The following is a 19,333-nucleotide window of genomic DNA, read 5'->3' on the forward strand; positions in this document are numbered from 1 at the left end:
ATGATGGATTTAAGGACACTGTTGTTGTTAAAGAACAGAATAGAACAGTACAGCACATGATGCCAAGTTAAATTGATCTCATCTGCCTGTACATGATCCATACAAATATCCCTTGCACTTCCATGTGTTCATTTAAAAGCCTCTTAAACATCAGTATCATATTTGCCTCCACCACCATCCCTGACAATACGTTCCAGGCCCCCACCACTCTCTGTGGGTTGACATGGTAGATGCTGGATTGTCCAAAACGAGGGGTCGCAATCTCAGAATAAGAAAAGCCCAAAGCTTTGTGACTCTGAGCTCGAGAGTCTGAAGGCTAAATTGCCGACAAGAGCTTGATTGTCTCTCTTCTTGCTGCTGAAACCCTCAAATCCAGCCACTGTTCTAGTAGACCCCCTCTGCGCACACGCCTAAGCCTCCACATCCTTCCTGTACTAGGGCGAATAGAACTGCACGCAATGCTCCACATGCGCCTCAAACAAAGTCTGGTAGAGCTGCACCTGTGAGGACTTTCGACCACACTTTCTGATGAAAATCACAGATTATTGTGCACTCACGAAAGAAACGGTTTTGTACAATAGACAATAGGTGCAGGAGTAGGCCATTCGGCCCTTCGAGCCAGCACCGCCATTCAAAGTGATCATGGCTGATCATTCTCAATCAGTACCCCGTTCCTGCCTTCTCCCCATACCCCCTGACTCCGCTATCCTTAAGAGCTCTATCTAGCTCTCTCTTGAATGCATTCAGAGAATTGGCCTCCACTGCCTTCTGAGGCAGAGAATTCCACAGATTCACAACTCTCTAAGTGAAAAGGTTTTTCCTCATCTCAGTTCTAAATGGCCTACCCCTTATTCTTAAACTGTGGCCCCTTGTTCTGGACTCCCCCAACCTCGGTTGTTCAGAAACCTTGCCCACATGGGCAAATTATTCCAAAACTATATTCATAACCATGATGCTGGATCACTGCTTATTCTAGACTGTGTAGGAAAATAACTGCAGACGCTGGTACAAATCGAAGGTATCACAAAATTCTGGGATAACTCAGCGGGTCAGGCAGCACCTCTGGAGAGAAGGAATGGGTGATGTTTCGGGTCGAGACCTTTCTTCAGACTGATGTCAGGGGGGCGGGACAAAGAAAGGATGATAGGTGGAGACAGGAAGACAGTGGGAGCGTAGAGTAGGAGGGCGGGAGGAATCACAGAGGGAGCAGCGAGAGAGCATGTTGCTAAACTCTCGTCGAAGAGAGGAAGAGAACTTCTTCAAAATAGACATACCTTGAGGAGAAATCGCAGTGGAGAGGCAAGTTGTGTAGGAAAATAACTGCAGATGCTGGTACAAATTGAAAGTATCACAAAATGCTGGAGTAACTCAGCTATTCTAGACTGCAGTCCTTTATGGTTCTGGTGATCAACAGCAGGATTATTGTGTACAAGTTGCCTTTCTCTAGTTTAACATAGGATATATGTGATAGAGGGAGTAAATTAAGGTTTACCGGATTCCTGTAATTAAAGCCAGTTTTATGATTGTCCTATCAAGGGAATTAAGCAGATGGGGTCAATGCTCTCCGTAATTTAACAGATTTGTGTGTCGGCAGACAAGAACATAAGGAACTAGAGGTTTACACCATGTTGCTTTAGGGGACTTGCTCTGATTTAGTTTAGAGATGCAGCAGGGAAACGGGCACCGACCAGCGATCCCCGCACACTAACACTATCCTTGCACACACCAGGGACAATTTACATTTACACCAAGCCAATTAACCTACAAATCTGTACGTCTTTTGAGTGTGGGAGGAAACCGAAGATCTCAGAAAATCACGGGGAGAACGTACAAACTCCGTGCAGACAAGCACCCGTAGTCGGGATCGAACCCAGGTCTCTAGTGTTGTATTGCAGCAACTCTACCACTGCGCCACGATACCACCCTATTCAAGAAGATATTCAAGAAGTTCTGCTTGTGTCTTCATTCCACCATTCCACTGCAAATTCTCTTTAAAGACATGTAGTGTAAGAAAATAACTGCAGATGCTGGTACAAATCGAAGGTATTTATTCACAAAATGCTGGAGTAACTCAGCAGGTCAGGCAGCATCTCAGGAGAAAAGGAATGGGTGACATTTCGGGTCGAGTCCCTTCTTCAGACTGATGTCAGGTCCCGCCCCCCTGACATCAGTCTGAAGAAGGGTCTCGACCCGAAACGTCACCCATTCCTTCTCTTTAAAGACATGCTCACTTTGAAGAAGCTCTGGAGTTCTGTGAGTCCCTCTCAGTTCCTTTTGTCGTTTCAACTGCTACTCAACAGCGTACTCACCAAGACCTGGTACAAAAATTATTTTTAGGTTTGACAAGATAGATGCTGGATTGTCCAGAATGAACAGTCGCAATCTCAGAATAAGAAAAACGCTAAAAGTTTGTGAATCTCTGGCATTTCAAACTCGAGAGTTGTGAAGGCTAAGTTGTCAACAGCGATTGATAGATTTTTAGGATAATAAGCTTCATCAAGGGATACGGGTTAGTGCAAGAAGTGGCACTGAGGTAAAAGATTATGTTTGATCTTCATGAATGATAGTGCCTTACAGCTACTGCCTTACAGCGCCAGAGACGTGGGTTCGATCCTGGCTACGGGTGCTTGTCTGTACGGGGTTTGTTCGTTCTCCCCGTGACCTGCGTGGGTTTTCTCCGAGATCTTCAGTTTCCTCCCACACTCCAAAGACGTACAGGTTAATTGGCTTGGTGTAAATGTTAAAAAAATGTCCCTAGTGTGTGTGTGTGGGGTATTGTTAATGTGCGGGGATCGCTGGATGGTGCGGGCAAGGGCCGAAGGGCCTGTTTCCGTGCTGTATCTCTCAACTAAACTAATTTTGAAGCATCACCATTTGCCACCTGTAATTGGTAATATACTTACTGTTATAGACAATAGACAATAGGTGCAGGAGGAGGCCATTCGGCCCTTCGAGCCAGCACCGCCATTCAATGTGATCATGGCTGATCATTCTCAATCAGTATCCCGTTCCTGCCTTCTCCCCATACACCCTGACTCCGCTATCCTTAGAACTCTATCTAGCTCTCTCTTGAATGCATTCAGAGAATTGGCCTCCACTGCCTTCTGAGGCAGAGAATTCCACAGATTCACAACTTTCTGACTGAAAAAGTTCTTCCTCATCTCCGTTCTAAATGGCCTACCCCTTATTCTTAAACTGTGGCCCCTGGTTCTGGACTCCCCCAACATTGGGAACATGTTTCCTGCCTCTAACGTGTCCAACCCCTTAATAATTTTATACGTTTCGATAAGATCTCCTCTCATCCTTCTAAATTCCAGTGTAATGTAAAGAAACCCCACAGCTGTGAGTTGCCAGTGATAATATGGACAGCTCTCTGATGCCAGACTTCATAAAATAACCTGGTAGTCCATGTGACATTCTCCCATGCATCCCAGCTTGCTATCTATCATGCATCTAGGCTTTATATGATTTATGAAGATTATCTGAAGAATGGACAAGGATCACAAAGGATCACAGCTGCACCACATTACAGGAAGATGCAAGTGGCATTCATCTTGTGCTCTGTACAAACATTCTGATGCAGGGACTAAAATTATGCCATCAGTTGAATTAAATAGCTTCACTCTGCAGGATCTGAAACAATGGAGCTATTGTAAATTTAAAATGTGTTCAGTAGACATTTCCTAATGCTTAAAATAGTTATTGCGACAAATCAGTTTCTATGCATTACTGTCAGATAACATAAAATACAATTTTAACTGATATATAGGAAGTAATTTGTGTGGGTAATCTCCACATGAGAGACTGAGAGCTGCAAAAGTGTCCCATTACGGTCAATAGATTGAAAATCATTGGTTTAAAAATAGCATTAGAAATAAGAAATAACTTACTATTGAACTTGTAAAGGATATCTCGTGTCTGAAGAAGGGTCTTGACCTGAAACGTCACTCATTCCTTCTCTCCAGAGATGCTGCCTGTCCCTCTGAGTTACTTCAGCTTTTTGTGTCTATCTTATGTAGTGTTTTTCATATTCCTCCAATCTATCTGCAGAGAGCTGGCACTGCTGTATCAGTTTGTAACTACTTAGCGAGTACTGTTTGAGTAATGGTAACAATCCTTTTTCTTTACATTAGGATGTTCATAATGTTGTTGAAACCACTGAGAAGTCTCCAGGCTCCAGGTCTCCATCCAGGGAGTTTAAGCCTCCGTCTTGTGGCCAGACAGCAGAGGCTTCTACAACACGCGTGGCTGCTAATGGCTTAAACAACGGCAAAAAGGATGAGGCTCCACTGCTGAAGTCCGAGAGGCGGCCGAAAGTGAAGTCACTGGGCTGGACTTGTGGTGAATGTCTCCAGTGGTTTGCAGAACGAGACCACTATGTATCCCACATGAAGCAAAGTCATGGAAAGGTAAATGCCATTTTATTAATTAACTCCAATTTGAATTGACGATCATTTTTATGGAATTACATACAATTTGCAGGCAGAACAAATCCAACCAATCTATACTGATTCCTCTCACGTCACCTATTTATTCTAACTGTATAACCTATTCCTTTTCCCTTTGGGCACTTGCTCTCCTGCTTTGTGATCACATCTATATTATTCATATCAATAACTTAAGCAGAAAACGTTTACGTATTCACACCGTCTTATGCACAAAGGATCAGTCTGAAAAAGGGTCTCGACCCAAAACGTCGCCCATTCCTTCTCTCCTGAGATGCTGCCTGACCTGCTGAGTTACTCCAGCATTTTGTGAATAAGGATTTTCAAGAATTCCTTATTTATTGATCGTTATCTTAAATTTACGATATCTGGTTTTGGACTCCTCCATGAGAGAAATTACCATATCAAATAATATTCTATAATTTTAACATTATGTTTTCCCCTCAGCTATAACAAATATCCCAAGTCTTTGATCATTCCTGACAGTTATAGATAATGAGATATAGACTGGCAACCAGTGATATTTAATTCTCAGTTTCATGTGTATTGATTTATAAATTCCTTTTTCAGGGTATTGATCTGAAAATGTTCCTGTGTAGATTTTACAACTTCTCCAGCAGAAATGTAATGCATTAAATTCAGTGAGTTCAGGAGTGGTATTTCTACTTCACTTTATCACCAGATGATAGCGTAAACTATAACCTGAAAGATTAATTGTGCGTTTGTACCTTGTGATATTACAAAATAGCTACCAAAGCTATTTGTAATCAGCAAAATCACTTGCTTGTGAACTAATTTTGGTTTTACACAACTTAAAACTGAAGAGGCATCTTGTAGCATAAAAGACTTTAAATGAGCCATTTTTCTTTGATTTAAAGCTTACCTAGTTTGGAAGCACAGGTTTAATGTGCATGTCCGATCCGGTGTGTATCAAGTATGTTTTGTTTTTGGATTTCATTTCTTATGTTTGGACAGTAAAGGAATTGGTGTTCTCCCCTAAGCAAGTTAATTTGAGCAAAGCCCCCCCCGTACTTGTACAAACCTGTGGCTTGCTATACAACCAGGCTGTGGTCTCCTCATATGTAGAACCTTGGCTGAAAGCAGATGTATATTAATCGGTTGTTTTGAAATATAATATAAGAAAATAAGTGCAGATGCTGGTACAAATCGAAGGTATTTATTCACAAAATGCTGGAGTAACTCAGCAGGTCAGGCAGCATCTCAGGAGAGAAGGAATAGGTGACGTTTCGGGTCGAGACCCTTCTTCAGACTGATGTCAGGGGCGTGGGACAGGATATAGGTGGAGACAGGAAGATAGAGGGAGATCTGGGAAGGAGGAGGGGAAGAGAGGGACAGAGGAACTATATAAAGTTCGAGAAGTCGATGTTCATACTACTGGGCTGCAAGCTGCTCAGGCGAAATATGAGGTGCTGTTCCTCCAATTTCCGGTGGGCCTCACTATGGCACTGGAGGAGGCCCATGACAGAAAGGTCAGACTGGGAATGGGAGGGGGAGTTGAAGTGCGTGGCCACCGGGAGATCAGTTTGGTCAATGCGGACCAAGCGCAGGTGTTGAGCGAAGCGATTGCCGAGCTTGCGCTTGGTTTTGCCGATGTAAATAAGTTGGCATCTAGAGCAGCGGATGCAATAGATGAGGTTGGAGGAGGTGCAGGTGAACCTTTGTCTCACCTGGAAAGACTGGGTCCTTGGATGGAGTTGAGGGGGGAGGTAAAGGGACAGGTGTTGCATCTCGTGCGGTTGCAGGGGAAAGTGCCTGGGGATGGGGTGGTTTGGGTAGGTAGGGACAAGTGGACCAGGGAGTTATGGAGGGAACGGTCTCTGCGGAACGCAGAGAGGGGAGGGGATTGGAAGATATGGCCAGTGGTGAGGTCCCGTTGTAGGTGACGGAAATGTTGGCGGATGATTTGTTGGATCCGCCGGCTGGTGGGGTGGAAGGTGAGAACGAGGGGGATTCTGTCCTTGTTGCGAGTGGGGGGAGGGGGAGCAAGAGCGGAGCTGCGGGATGTAGAAAAGACCCTAGTGAGATGGTTAACTCTGAGCTGACGCCTTTTTTAAAAAGTTATTTTTGCAACCACTTTAGGACTTTCTCATCTGCTTTGCAAAATTTGAGACTTGACCATTCTACAAGATTATGGCTGAGAAAGGTCACATTCCAATACTTTTGTCATATTCCTTGATGAATGAATGAATGAATGCATGAGTTTATTGGCCAAGTATACATATACAAGGAATGTGCCTTGGTGCTTCCCTTAATAGTAAGAAATCTATCATTTTTAAATGAAGCAAATGGCTTACGTCTCATCCACCCTTTGGCATAGCGAATTCTGAAGATTAACCACCCTCTGAGTGAAGAAATGTCTCATTTTAATCCAAAATGGTTTACTCAATATTCTGAGGCTGTTACTTTTAGTTCAGAGATACAGCGCGGAAACAGGCCCGTTGGCCCACCGAGTCCGCACCAACTAGCGATCCCCGCACATAAGCACTATTCTACACACACTAGGGACAATTTATATTTATACCAAGCTAATTAACCTACAAACCTGTACGTCTTTGGAATGTTGGAAGAAACTGAAGATCTCGGAGAAAAACCCACGCAGGTCACGGGGAAAACGTACAAACTCCGTATAGACAGCACCCGTAGTCGGGATTGAACCCGGGTCTCTGGCACTGTAAGCACTGTAAGGCAGCAACACTACCTTACAGTAGCTGCGCCACTTCTAGACTTCTCAGCCCAAGGCAACATTCTGCTTCCTCCGTGCCAATCTCTTAAGACTTTTCTCCCTTTCATTAGGATAACCTCTCATTCTCGTGGACTCTGGTCAATTTCTTGTCTGAGCACATACTCACCGTCTCAGGAACCAGCCTAACGAATCCTTGACACGTTTCCTCGGAGAGCATTTTATTTTGAGGAAGGAGCCAAAGCTATATCTCAGTTGGAATCTCGCCATGGTCCTGTAAAAATACACAAGACATCCTTGCTCCTATATTCAAATCCTCTCATAATAAAGGCCAACGTACAATACTCCTGATGTCACTGTGGGCCAGAAATTAAACTGAACCAAGCACACAAAGGGTTTTACCGCATGAAGAGATTGGAGGCTGGGTACTCCATGACTCTTCTCCTGACTTTCCAAAATATTTCCACCATCAGCAAGGCATGTCAGCAGATCACGGAATAAACTCCACTGACTCAGATGAGTGTAACTCCAACAACCTTCAAGAAGTTTGAGGACAAGGCAACCTACTCGACGGCATCTTAAGCACATCTCCACTACCAGTGCAGGCAGTCCATATCTAATGCATTGTGGCTACTCATCTAGGTTACTCAGATGGCACCTCTCAATCTGGCAAGAGATACAGATGTGTGAAAACACATATCTCCAGATTCAGGGATAGTTTTGTCCCAGGTGAACCATCCTATCAACTACTAGAGAGCATTCAATATGATCATAACAGTATAACAGTATAACAAAACTTTATTGTCATTCGGTATAAATACCGAACGAAATTTCAGCAGTCACAAGACACAGCAGAAAAGAAAAGAACACAGGACACACGACCCCAACACAAACATCCATCACAGTGACTCCAAACACCCCCTCACTGTGATGGAGGCAACAAGACTTCCCCTCTCTTCCCCCCGCGCCCACGGACAGGCAGCTCGACCCCTACCGAGGCAACCGACACGCATAGCCCCCGCAAGAGGATGGAAGGCCCCGCGGCCGAGCCGCCCCGGGCACCGAAACGTCCCGCGGCCGCACCGGGCGATGTTAAGTCCAGCGGCCGAGCCGCACCGGGCACCGAAACGTCCCGCGGCCGAGCCGCGCTGGCGATGTTAAGTCCAGCGGCCACGCCGCGCCGGGCACTGAAACGTCCCGCGGCCGAGCCGCACCGGGCACTGAAACGTCCCGCGGCCGAGCCGCACCGGGCACTGAAATGTCCCGCGGCCGAGCCGCGCCGGCGATGTTAAGTCCCGCAGCCGAGCCGCGCCGGGCGATGGAAGGCCCCGCGGCCGTGCCGGGCTCTGAACCGTTCCGCGGCCGAGCCGCACCGGGCGATGGAAGGCCCCGCGGCCGAGCCGCACCGAGCGCTGAACCGTCCCGCGGCCGTACCGGGCGGTGGAAGGCCCCGCGGCCGAGCCGCGCCGGGCACTGTTAGGTCCCGCGGCCGAGCCGCGCCGGCGATGTTAAGTCCAGCGGCCGAGCCGCGCCGGGCGATGGAAGGCCCCGCGGGCGAGCTGCGCCCCGGGGAAGAGACCTAATAAAAGAAAGGTTTCCCCTGCCCCACCCCACCCCCCCCCCCCCCCCCCCACACATACACAGCCAAAAACACTGACACAAACAAAAAAAAGAAAAAAAGACAAACAGACTGCCAGAGAGCCGCAGCCGTTAGGCGCAGCCAACTCCTCCTCATGGCTTATCATCCAAAACCAGTACCCCATTCCTGCTTTCTCCCCATATTCCTTGATTCCATTTACCTCAATGAAGACCCTCAGACTGTTTTTAATCAGACTTTACGGGACTTTACCTTGCATTATACGTTATTCCCTTTGTTCTGTATCTATACACTTCAGAAGGCTAGATCGTAATCGTGTATAGTCTTTCCGCTGACTTGATAGCACGCAACAAAAAGGTTTTCTCTGTGACACTAAACTAAATTAAACTCGTCTCGGTCTGAGAGTCGGGAGAGGGAACTAGAGGTATGAAAAGGTCTAGAGCAAAGCAGAGATGGCTCCGATAGTCCGTTGTTGGCTGAGGAGGAGGTGAAAACGAAGGGATAAGAACAGTGAATCTAGCAGGACGACTAAGGTGGGGGAGATACCGAGAGAGAGGGAATGCAAGGGTTACTTGAAATTTGCTGGGTTGTAAATCTGCCCGAGTGAAATATGAGGTGCTGTGGGAAAACAACGGGCAGCAGCTACTAAGGAAGACAGCACCTCTTCCAAGATGCATACCATCCTGACTTGGAAAGACATTGTTGTTTCTTCATTGCCGCTAGGTTTCCATTCTGCATACCATCACCAGGACTACAGTAGCTCAAGAAGGTGGCCACAACAGCATCTTCTCATGGAGTATTAGGAATGGGCAATAACAGCTGGTGGTACCAGTGTTACTTAGATCTTGTAAAAACAAATACAAAAATAGGGCAAACTTTATTTTGGTCATGAAAACAAATTCTAGATATTCTTTATGTCCGTGGCAACTCTGCTTCTTGCCATCCCTCTACTGCCTATAGGTTGCCACACTGCTTGTTTGCTATCTGAACTAAAGTGAGCTGGAATTCTCCAATAGGATGAGCAATGGACTGACCGTATCATCCATGACAGCGTCACAAACACTTTGATGTTGCTAAAGTAAAAAACCTTCACTGGTTACTGTTTCAGTTGAGCCTCAATGTAACTGGGGATCACACTCAGGGAGAGTAACGCAGAAACATAGAGAATAGCTGCAGGAGGAGGCCGTTCGGTCCTTCGAGCCAGCACCGCCATTCAATATGGTCATGGCTGATCATCCGAAACCAGTACCCCGTTCCTGCTTTCTCCCCATATCCCTTGATTTCATTAGCCACAAGAGCTATATCTAACTGTCGCTTGAAAACATCCAGTGAATTGGCCTCCACTGCCTTCTGTGGCAGAGAATTCCACAGATTCACAACTCTCTGGGTGAAAACGTTTTTCCTCATCTCGGTACTCTCTGGGTGAAAATGCTTTTCCCCATCTCAGTTTCTGATGCATTTTCCTTCCTCAAGACTGCCTCGTTTCCACACTGCCTATCCGACTGATGCCTCAACCTTTCCACTGTCAAGACCTTTTTCTTCTTTCAGGCATCAAGAAGCTTATGTATTTAATCAAAATTACCCATATCCAACAATGATCTCACAAAAGCCTCGTTTTCTACTCTCTCCCACTAATGGCAGCCATGCCATCAGTCATAAAACCCTCGACTCTTAACTTCCATTTCAGTCTTTAATTTAAAACCCACTTAAAATCTAACTCTCAAACCATCTCTGGCTCTTAGCCTTTTTGTGTCTCTGAAGTATCTTTAGGAAGTTTTTCTATGTTAAAGCATTATATAAATAGAAGCTATTATTGTTATTCACAGCAGTTCCATGAAGACCTGGTCCTGAGGGAACACAAGCTCCACTGCACTGTTACACAGTCACATGCACAACCTTGATACTCTGGTTTTTAGCAGTCGAAAGATATTTCTAATGAAAGATAATTGACTCAAAACATTAACTCAGTTTCTCTTGCCATAGTAACTGCCAAAGTCTGCAGAGTCTGCAAAGTGTTTATATTCTAAAAGTAAGGGTTGAGTTTATCCACTTTCTTCTGTATAAAACTATCACAATGACATTTTTAAGTCATAGAATTATACACCACGGAAACTGGCCCTTCGACCTACCTTGTCCCTGTATATATAATATAAGAAAATATAAGAAAATAACTGCAGATGCTGGTACAAATCGAAGGTGTTTATTCACAAAATGCTGGAGTAACTCAGCAGGTCAGGCAGCATCTCAGGAGAGAAGGAATGGGTGACGTTTCGGGTCGAGACCCTTCTTCAGACTGATGTCGGGGGCGGGACAAAGGAAGGATATAGGTGGAGACAGGAAGATAGAAGGAGATCTGGGAAGGGGGAGGGGAAGAGAGGGACAGAGGAACTATCTAAAGTTGGAGAAGTCAATGTTCATACCACTGGGCTGCAAGCTGCCCAGGCGAAATATGAGGGTCCCTGTATATATATGTTGGCATACTAGGCTGGTCCCCTTTGCCCCATAACCCTCCAATCCATAGATTTTTGTTAACTATGGTTTTTGGGAAAACAAAGACTTGGATCCCATAATCAGACTGAATGGTGAAACAACTTTGAGGGGTTCAATAACCTTGGAAACAAGAATGATGTATTAGCACAGTCTCTTTTTAGTAACTAATTTTTCCTCGTGTTGATAACTGAAAAATCATCCTCAAAATGAGCTGAAAATACATTAAAGGGCACAAAGTGCTGGAGTAACTCAGGAGGTCAGACAGCATCCCTGGAGAACATGGATAGGCGGCGTTTCGGGACTGAAGAAAGGTCTTGACCCAAAATGGATAGGTGTCATTTTGCGTCGAGACCCTTCTTCAGTCCCGAAACGCCGCAAAGTCCATGTTCTCCAGGGATGTGCCTGACCTGCTGAGTTACTCCAGCACTTTGTGTCCTTTTGTGTTTTGATCAACATCTGCAGTTCTTTGTTTCGACTGAAAAAAACGGTAAAATGTTCAAGAGACAGTCACAAAGCGCTGGAGTAACTCAACAGGAACTGTGTCACTCCAACACTCTGTGTCTATCTTTGGTCTGAACAGCATCTGCAGTTCTTTGTTTCTTCAGTAAAATGTTCAAGCGTTACTTGTGGGAACTCCAATTAACTCCTTATTTTCTGAGAATACAGAATACAGAGCCTTTATTTGTCATTCGGTACCGAGGTACCGAACGAAATTACGTTACAGCAGTCACACAAAAAAAAGAAACACAAGACACATAACCCCAACACAAACATCCATCACAGTGACTCCAAACACCCCCTCACTGTGATGGAGGCAACAAAACTTCCGCTCTCTTTCCCACGCCCAAGTCCCCGCGGCCGAGCTGCACCGGGCGCTGAAACATCCCGCGGCCGAGCCGGGCGATGGAAGGCCCCCGGCCGTACCGTGCGCAGCTAAGTCCCGCGGCCGAGCCGCGCCGGGCGATGTTTCAGCGCCCGGTGCGGCTCGGCCGCGGGGACTTGGGCGTGGGGAAGAGAGCGGAAGTTTTGTTGCCTCCAGTGCTTCTTGATGCATGATGTATTTTCTGGAAAGAGACGGAGCTGTGCAACTGCAGCATGCATGTGGAAACGGACTGTGTTTTGCAGGATCAGCCTGTACATAGAAACATAGAAAATAGGTGCAGGAGTAGGCCATTCGGCCCTTCAAGCCAGCACCGCCAATCAATATGATCATGGCTAATCATCCAAAATCAGTACCCCGTCCCTGCTTTCTCCCGACATCCCTTGATTCCGTTAGCCCTAAGAGCTATATTTAACTCTTTAAAAACATCCAATGAATTGGCCTCCACTGCCTTCTGTGGCAGAGAATTCCACAGATTCAGAACTCTCTGGGTGAAACAGTTTTTCCTCATCTCAGTTCTATATAGCCTACCCCTTATTCTTAAACAGTGACCCCTGGTTCTGGACTCCCCCAACATCGGGAACATTTTTCCTGCATCTAGCCTGTCCAATCCCTTAAGAATTGTATATGTTTCTATAAGATCCCCTCTCATCCCTCTAAATTCCAATGAATTACAAGCCCAGTCGATCCATTCTTTCATCAAATGTCAGGCCCTCCATCCCAGGCATTAACCTGGTGAACCTACGCTGCACTCCCTCAAGAACAAGAATGTCCTTCCTCAAATTAGGAGACCAAAACTGCACACAATACACCAGGTACTTGAGGACAGGCAGTGTGAAGGACTGCCTGTCAAGTTGTCTGGGACATGGAGAAGATATATTGCCAGAGATGTTTTGGCTATAAAAGGATGAGACAAAGTAGAACCAACTGAGTGAAATTCCTCCAAGCTAGGCAACAGTGAGACATTTGAGGGAAACAAATGTTGCAGAGGATAATGGAGAGATAGAGGCAATGCATCATATTTGAAGTCCCAAAAAACAAGCCACTAATGTCATTTTGAGTGGAATGAAAACGGAATTGTTGGGATTCAGCAATCTTTTATGGAAATTAGAAGATCTAAGTATACAGGGACTTTGGGACTGAAAGAGTTGTCTGAATCTGCAAATGTGCATTTTTTTCAAGTAAAGGCTGACAGCAATTTTGAAAAGGTCAATAGAAATCAACAGTGCCTGGAGAGGAGGCCATTTCGATATTATGTGGAGCACATTGATTATTCCCAAGGAGAAAGACGTAAGGAGGCGATCCCTTAACAGATAATTATGATGCATTATGATAATTATCTGAGAGAGCTCCATTTTAACTATTTATGTTTGCAGATTTGAGTGCCTCTTTTCAACTAATTACTCAACTAAATGTTGAGTAATTTATTGAGCTCAGTAGATTTCATGTGCAACTTACCTAATCATTGCCTTGGACTGTTGAATTCATGAGACCCACTGATGACCATTGATGGTTATTCAGTTTCCAAGGGAAGTTCCTTTGAATGAAGTGTAGAACGCAGGTACATACCTAAATCAAGTAACTCCTGTAATATTAAAGTAAATGCTGTGAATTTTCTGTTCATTGCTATTAACCACTGATACTTTGTGGAGAGTGTTATAATTCTCCTCATTGTTAGTGATATTAAATCACCTTGAAGGATTCCATGTAGCATTTAGCATTAAAAGTGAATGTGCAAAACGATTGAAGAATTCCTATAATTAATTTGCACTCCCGCTACTGAAACAGCAAGAGTATGTGCCTAGCTGATTTATATAGAGCTGGATCACAATTCATGAATGGGAGGGAACTGCAGATGCTGGTTTACACTGAAGATAGACGCAAAATGCTGGAGTCACTCAGCGGGTCAGGCACATCTCTGGAGAGAAGGAACAGATGGCATTTCGGGTTGCGACTGAGAATCAGAGGAGAGGGAAACTGGAGGAGGTACAAAGAACAAAAGAATGATCGGTATGGAAAGAACAAATCAAGGCCGGCAAGGATGAGCAAGGAAAGGATGGTCCATTGGTGGCTGTGGAGGAGGTGATAACGAGGGGGATTGGAGAGAGAGAGAGAGAGAGAGAGAGAGAATGCAAGGTTTACTTAAAATTAGAGAAATCAATATTCATACCTCGCTATTCGCAATATATACAGCTAGATAACTGAGGAAACTGCTTAGGCTTAACCCCTAATTGCTTTGGCTACTCTTTGTTGATTCCCCATTAAATTGGCTTTACGTGAAAACAGATCAGACTACCGACCTGCAACTTTCCCCCCCTGTCCCACACCTGTTTCCCCTCTCTGTCCCAGCCAGTACAATTCACTATATTTTTCTTTCACAAGCAACCAATAATAGATTGGCATAGTATCGGGGGAAGCACCTATTCTGCCACGGGTAATATTTCTGCAAATCACAACATTTTGTACCATTATTGGCAAAAGTACAATATATAGTGGAGAAATTAGTCTATTCCGTATCTAACCTTTTGACAACATTTTGTGTAGAAATTGCTCTGGGTTTGAAGTTGAATCGAAGTTAAATCTTGGATTCAACTTCAAATCTAAGCATCCCTTTCCAAGAATGTTTTGACATTTGCCTCGTGGTCATCTCTTCATGGTGCTCGGATGTGGTCTCCTGATTCCTGCTCCCAATACCATCCCTTCAACCTCCTAAGGGAATTCACCTCCTTGATCATGCCTGCAGCACCAGAGGATCAAACACTCCACCATAAGAGATGCCTAACACTCCATCCATTGCATGCACTTTGGAAGGACTGGTTGTGCTCCTGCCTTCTTCCTACATATGGGAAGTGACTGAAGAGCGCAGCTTCGGTGAAGAGGACTAAACACATTGCAACGTTACAACCACTTGGACTTGGTGGACTGCTCGAGGACTCGGCAATGGACCTGAACGAATACCCCACAGATGTTACCGACTTTATAAGGAAATGTGTGGAGAAGTGTGTTCCTACCAAGACAATCCAAGTGCAAAAGGTTGTGAACACTGCCCAGTCCATCACTGGCTCTGACCTCCCACCATCGAAGGGATTTATCGGAGTCGCTGCCTCAAAAAGGCAGCCAGCGTCATCAGAGACCCACACCATCCAGGCCACGCTCTTATTTCACCACTGCCATCGGGAAGAAGGTACAGGAGCCTGAAAGCCGTAACGTCCAGGTTCAGGAACAGCTTCTTCCCTACAGCCATCAGGCTATTAAACACCACAACCTCAAATAAGCTCTGAACTACAATAGACTTATTATTATTATTTACAGTGTACTATGTTTACATATTCTGCAGCAAGTAAGAATTTCATTGTTCTATCTGGGACATATGACAATAAAACACTCTTGACAAGTGTCTGTGCTGGACAGCAGGAATGCAAATGTAAGCTGTTATTCATCGACTATAACTCAACATCAACTACAACATCATCCCTTCCAAATTCATTGCCCCTGTTCTCTCCAAGCGACTGTCTCTTGATTTCCTCATGGGCAGACGGCATCAATCCAGATCTCACTGGTGTCCTTTCTTTCCAGAAGTTATAATTTATTTAATTTATTTTGCTTACCACTTTATGAACGATTAAAAGTTCTCTTAGAAGTAATTTGTGATGATGTTCCAAAGAGGGAGACCAAAGCAAGAAAGTTCTCGACCCGAAAGTTCTCACCTATTCCTTTTCTCCAGAGATGCTGTCTGACCCGCTGAGTTACTCCAGTATTTTGTGTCTGCCTTCAGTAGTATTTGCAAACGCTCTGGCATCATGAGTACTGACCTCTCCACCATTTAAGGGATCTTTGGCTCTGCCAATGTTATCTCTTTGGCTCAACTCATTGCCATATTGAAGGCCGTGTTCCCGGTGAACTGTGGCTTCGGAAATTCCAGAAAACCTTGTACAATAGATGAACTGTACAGCAACTGGATTTATACTGTGTAGAAGAACATAAAAGTTGTGTAAATCAGAGCCAGTTTCCAATTTTGGGTTTTTTTTCCCACCTGTTCTCTGCATTCCCAAAATCTTATCAGCCTTCCAAAAAACGTCTCCATCAACTGCCAATAACTTGGGCGAGTCGCTATTCCTTAGACCTTGACGTAGACTCGATGCACAAATGTATTAATCCACTGTTACTGTGTAGGAAGGAACTGCAGATACTGGTTTACACTGAAGATAGACGGTTTACACCAAAGAGAATGACAAAGATTTACGTCTCTCGGTGAAGAGATTTTTCCACCTCCCTGTTGATGCCGGCCACTCGGTCCCGAGTCGCGAGGACCCATAAATCTTGTCTATTTCGACGGGACGATGGTGGAGAGAGTCAAAAGCTTCAAAGTCCTGGAAGTGCATATTTCTGAAGTTCTGTCCTGGACCCAGCACTCTGATAATAAATTATTTTAAAAAGCCCATCAACACCTCTACTTCCTGAGAAGATTACGGAGATTCGATATGTAAGAGAGGATTCTCTTGAATTCCTACAGGTGTACAGTAGACAGCATATTGACTGGTTGCATCACGGTCAGGTTTGGCAACTTGAATGCCCAGGAGCGAAGAAGACTGCAAAATGTGAATACTGCCCAGTCTATCACGGGTTCTGACCTCTTCACCGTCGAAGGGATGGATCGACAGGAGTTGCTGCCTCAGAAAGGCAGTCGGCGTCATCAGAGACCCACACCATCCTGGCCACACCATCCTAGCCACACACTCAACTGCCACGAGCCTGAAAACTGTAATGCCCAGGTTCAAGAACAGCTTCATCCCTACAGCCAAATCTCAACACTTTTTCTGCTACATTGACGACTGTATTGGTGCTACCTTCTACACTCTTATCCATTTCATCATCATCTTTGCTATAAAAGGAAGAAGGGTCTCGACCCGAAACATCACCTATTCCTTTTCTCCAGAGTTGCTGTCTGACCCGCTGGGTTCCTCCAGCTTTTTGTGTCAATCCACTATGACTGTTGTTTCCATTGAGTGTAAGAAATAACTGCAGAAGCTGGTACAAATCGAAGGTATTTCACAAAATGCTGGAGTAACTCAGCAGGTCAGGCAGCATCTCAGGAGAGAGGGAATGGGTGATGTTTCGGGTCGAGACCCTTCTTCAGACTGATGTCAGGGGGGCGGGACAAAGGAAGGATATAGGTGGAGACAGGAAGATAGAGGGAGAACTGGGAAGGGGGAGGGGAAGAGAGGGACAGATGAACTATCTAAAGTTGGAGAAGTCAATGTTCATACCGCTGGGCTGCAAGCTGCCCAAGCGAAATATGAGGTGCTGTTCCTCCAATTTCCGGTGGGCCTCACTATGGCACTGGAGGAGGCCCATGACAGAAAGGTCAGACTGGGAGTGGGAGGGGGAGTTGAAGTGCTCAGCCACCGGGAGATCAGGTTGGTTAAGGCGGACTGAGCGAAGGTGTTGAGCGAAATGATTGCCGAGCCTGCATTTGGTTTCGCCGATGTAAAGAAGTTGACATCTAGAGCAGCGGATACAATAGATGAGGTTGGAGGAGGTGTAGGTGAACCTCTGTCTCACCTGGAAAGACTGTTTGGGTCCTTGGATGTAGTTGAGGGGGGAGGTAAAGGGACAGGTGTTGTTTCCATTGAGCTCACTTTCCATTGGAGCATTTTGTTTTTTAATCAAGCCGTTTTGCGTCACATTCTTCGCCACCAAAAACTTGTTTGGACTAGTTCTATTTGTTGCGCAATTAGGTAAATTCAGGGATAATGGTAATACAATGTTTTTTCTTTTATGACTTTCTGTTGGCTTGAAGGGCTGTTGATTTATTAGCCTGTAAAGCATGTGTCAAGGAGAGTTTGCTTTCACAAAGAAAAAGATTATGTGAACTGGTAGCTTTTGTGTGCCTGGTTCTTCTGTTGTTCCAGCATTCCCTGAAGAAATTGAAGCTTTGCCTAGACACCTCTAAAGCTTCATTACCGCGCAAATCCATCTGACGCAGGTTCACTGCCTTGTAATTGTAAATTAATTACGCAAATACTGAGTTTTTGGTTTGAACAATCACTTATTTTGCTTTTTAATCTGTTTATTCAAGGTGGAGCAATATTCGATGTGCTTTTGTCATTCCTTCAGTTGTGTTTAAAATCCAACTCAAAAGCTGCACAAAACCAATGGTTTTATTTTGGCGTCCATGTTAAGAAAGCAATTGTCCCGTGAATATTTATTAACTTCCATTTGTTTCAATATTAGGTTTTAGAAATAAGCTTATCAGTGTTATGCTATTGAGGGCGTGCAGCGTAGGTTTACTAGGTTAATTCCCGGAATGGCGGAACTGTCGTATATGTTGAAAGACTGGAGCGGATAGGCTTGTATACACTGGAATTTAGAAGGATGAGAGGGGATCTTATCGAAACATATAAGATTATTAAGGGGTTGGACACGTTAGAGGCAGGAAACATGTTCCCAATGTTGGGGGAGTCCAGAACCAGGGGCCACAGTTTAAGAATAAGGGTTAGCCATTTAGAACGGAGATGAGCAAAAACTTTTTCAGTCAGAGAGTTGTAACTCTGTGGAATTCACTGCCTCAGAAGGCAGTGGAGGCCAATTCTCAGAATGCATTCAAGAGTGAGCTAGATAGAGCTCTTAAGGATAGCGGAGTCAGGGAGAAGGCAGGAACGGGGTACTGATCGAGAATGATCAACCATGATCACATTGAATGGTGGTGCTGGCTCGAAGGGCCGAATGGCCTACTCCTGCACCTATTGTCTATTTTCTAATGAAAGAGTCATTCTCCTCAATTTCTTATTTACGTTACAGTATTTCCCAATTTTATCTCATTTCTTATTACTATCCCTTGTCATATATCTGTACACTGTGAATGACACAATTGTAATCATGTATTGTCCTTCCACTGACTGGTTAGCACGCAACAAAAGATTTTCACTGTACCTCGGTACATGTGACGATAAACTAATATTAAACTAAACAACTATTTCTTCTTGCGGTGATTTATCCTGGCATGCCGATGTGTGGGTTTAAGGAAATTCCATGGATGCTGGAGACTGCAGATGCTCTCTGCAGATGTTGGTGGGCAGTCCAATTCCACGGGAATTCAGTTTGTGCTAGAATTTAGAAAGTTGTATTTATTCATTTTTAGGATCTGGGTGTTGTTGTCAAGGCCAGCATGTGTTTCCCATCCCAAGTTGCCTTTGAGTGTTGTCCGGAACAGAAGAGTT

General features: G+C 44.9%; 1 protein-coding gene across 2 annotated transcripts in view; it reads left to right on the forward strand.

The window, feature by feature from the left end:
- Positions 1-19,333, forward strand: part of znf592 (zinc finger protein 592) — a 150,074-nt gene that overhangs the window by 103,119 nt on the left and 27,622 nt on the right. For both annotated transcript variants that reach the window (XM_078429703.1, XM_078429704.1), the window contains exon 7: positions 4,134-4,409. In XM_078429703.1, coding sequence (XP_078285829.1) covers positions 4,134-4,409 — 276 coding nt within the window. The remainder of the gene's footprint in view (positions 1-4,133; positions 4,410-19,333) is intronic.

The sequence above is a fragment of the Rhinoraja longicauda genome, chromosome 38 (genome assembly GCF_053455715.1).
Source record: "Rhinoraja longicauda isolate Sanriku21f chromosome 38, sRhiLon1.1, whole genome shotgun sequence".
Lineage (NCBI taxonomy): Eukaryota > Metazoa > Chordata > Chondrichthyes > Rajiformes > Arhynchobatidae > Rhinoraja > Rhinoraja longicauda.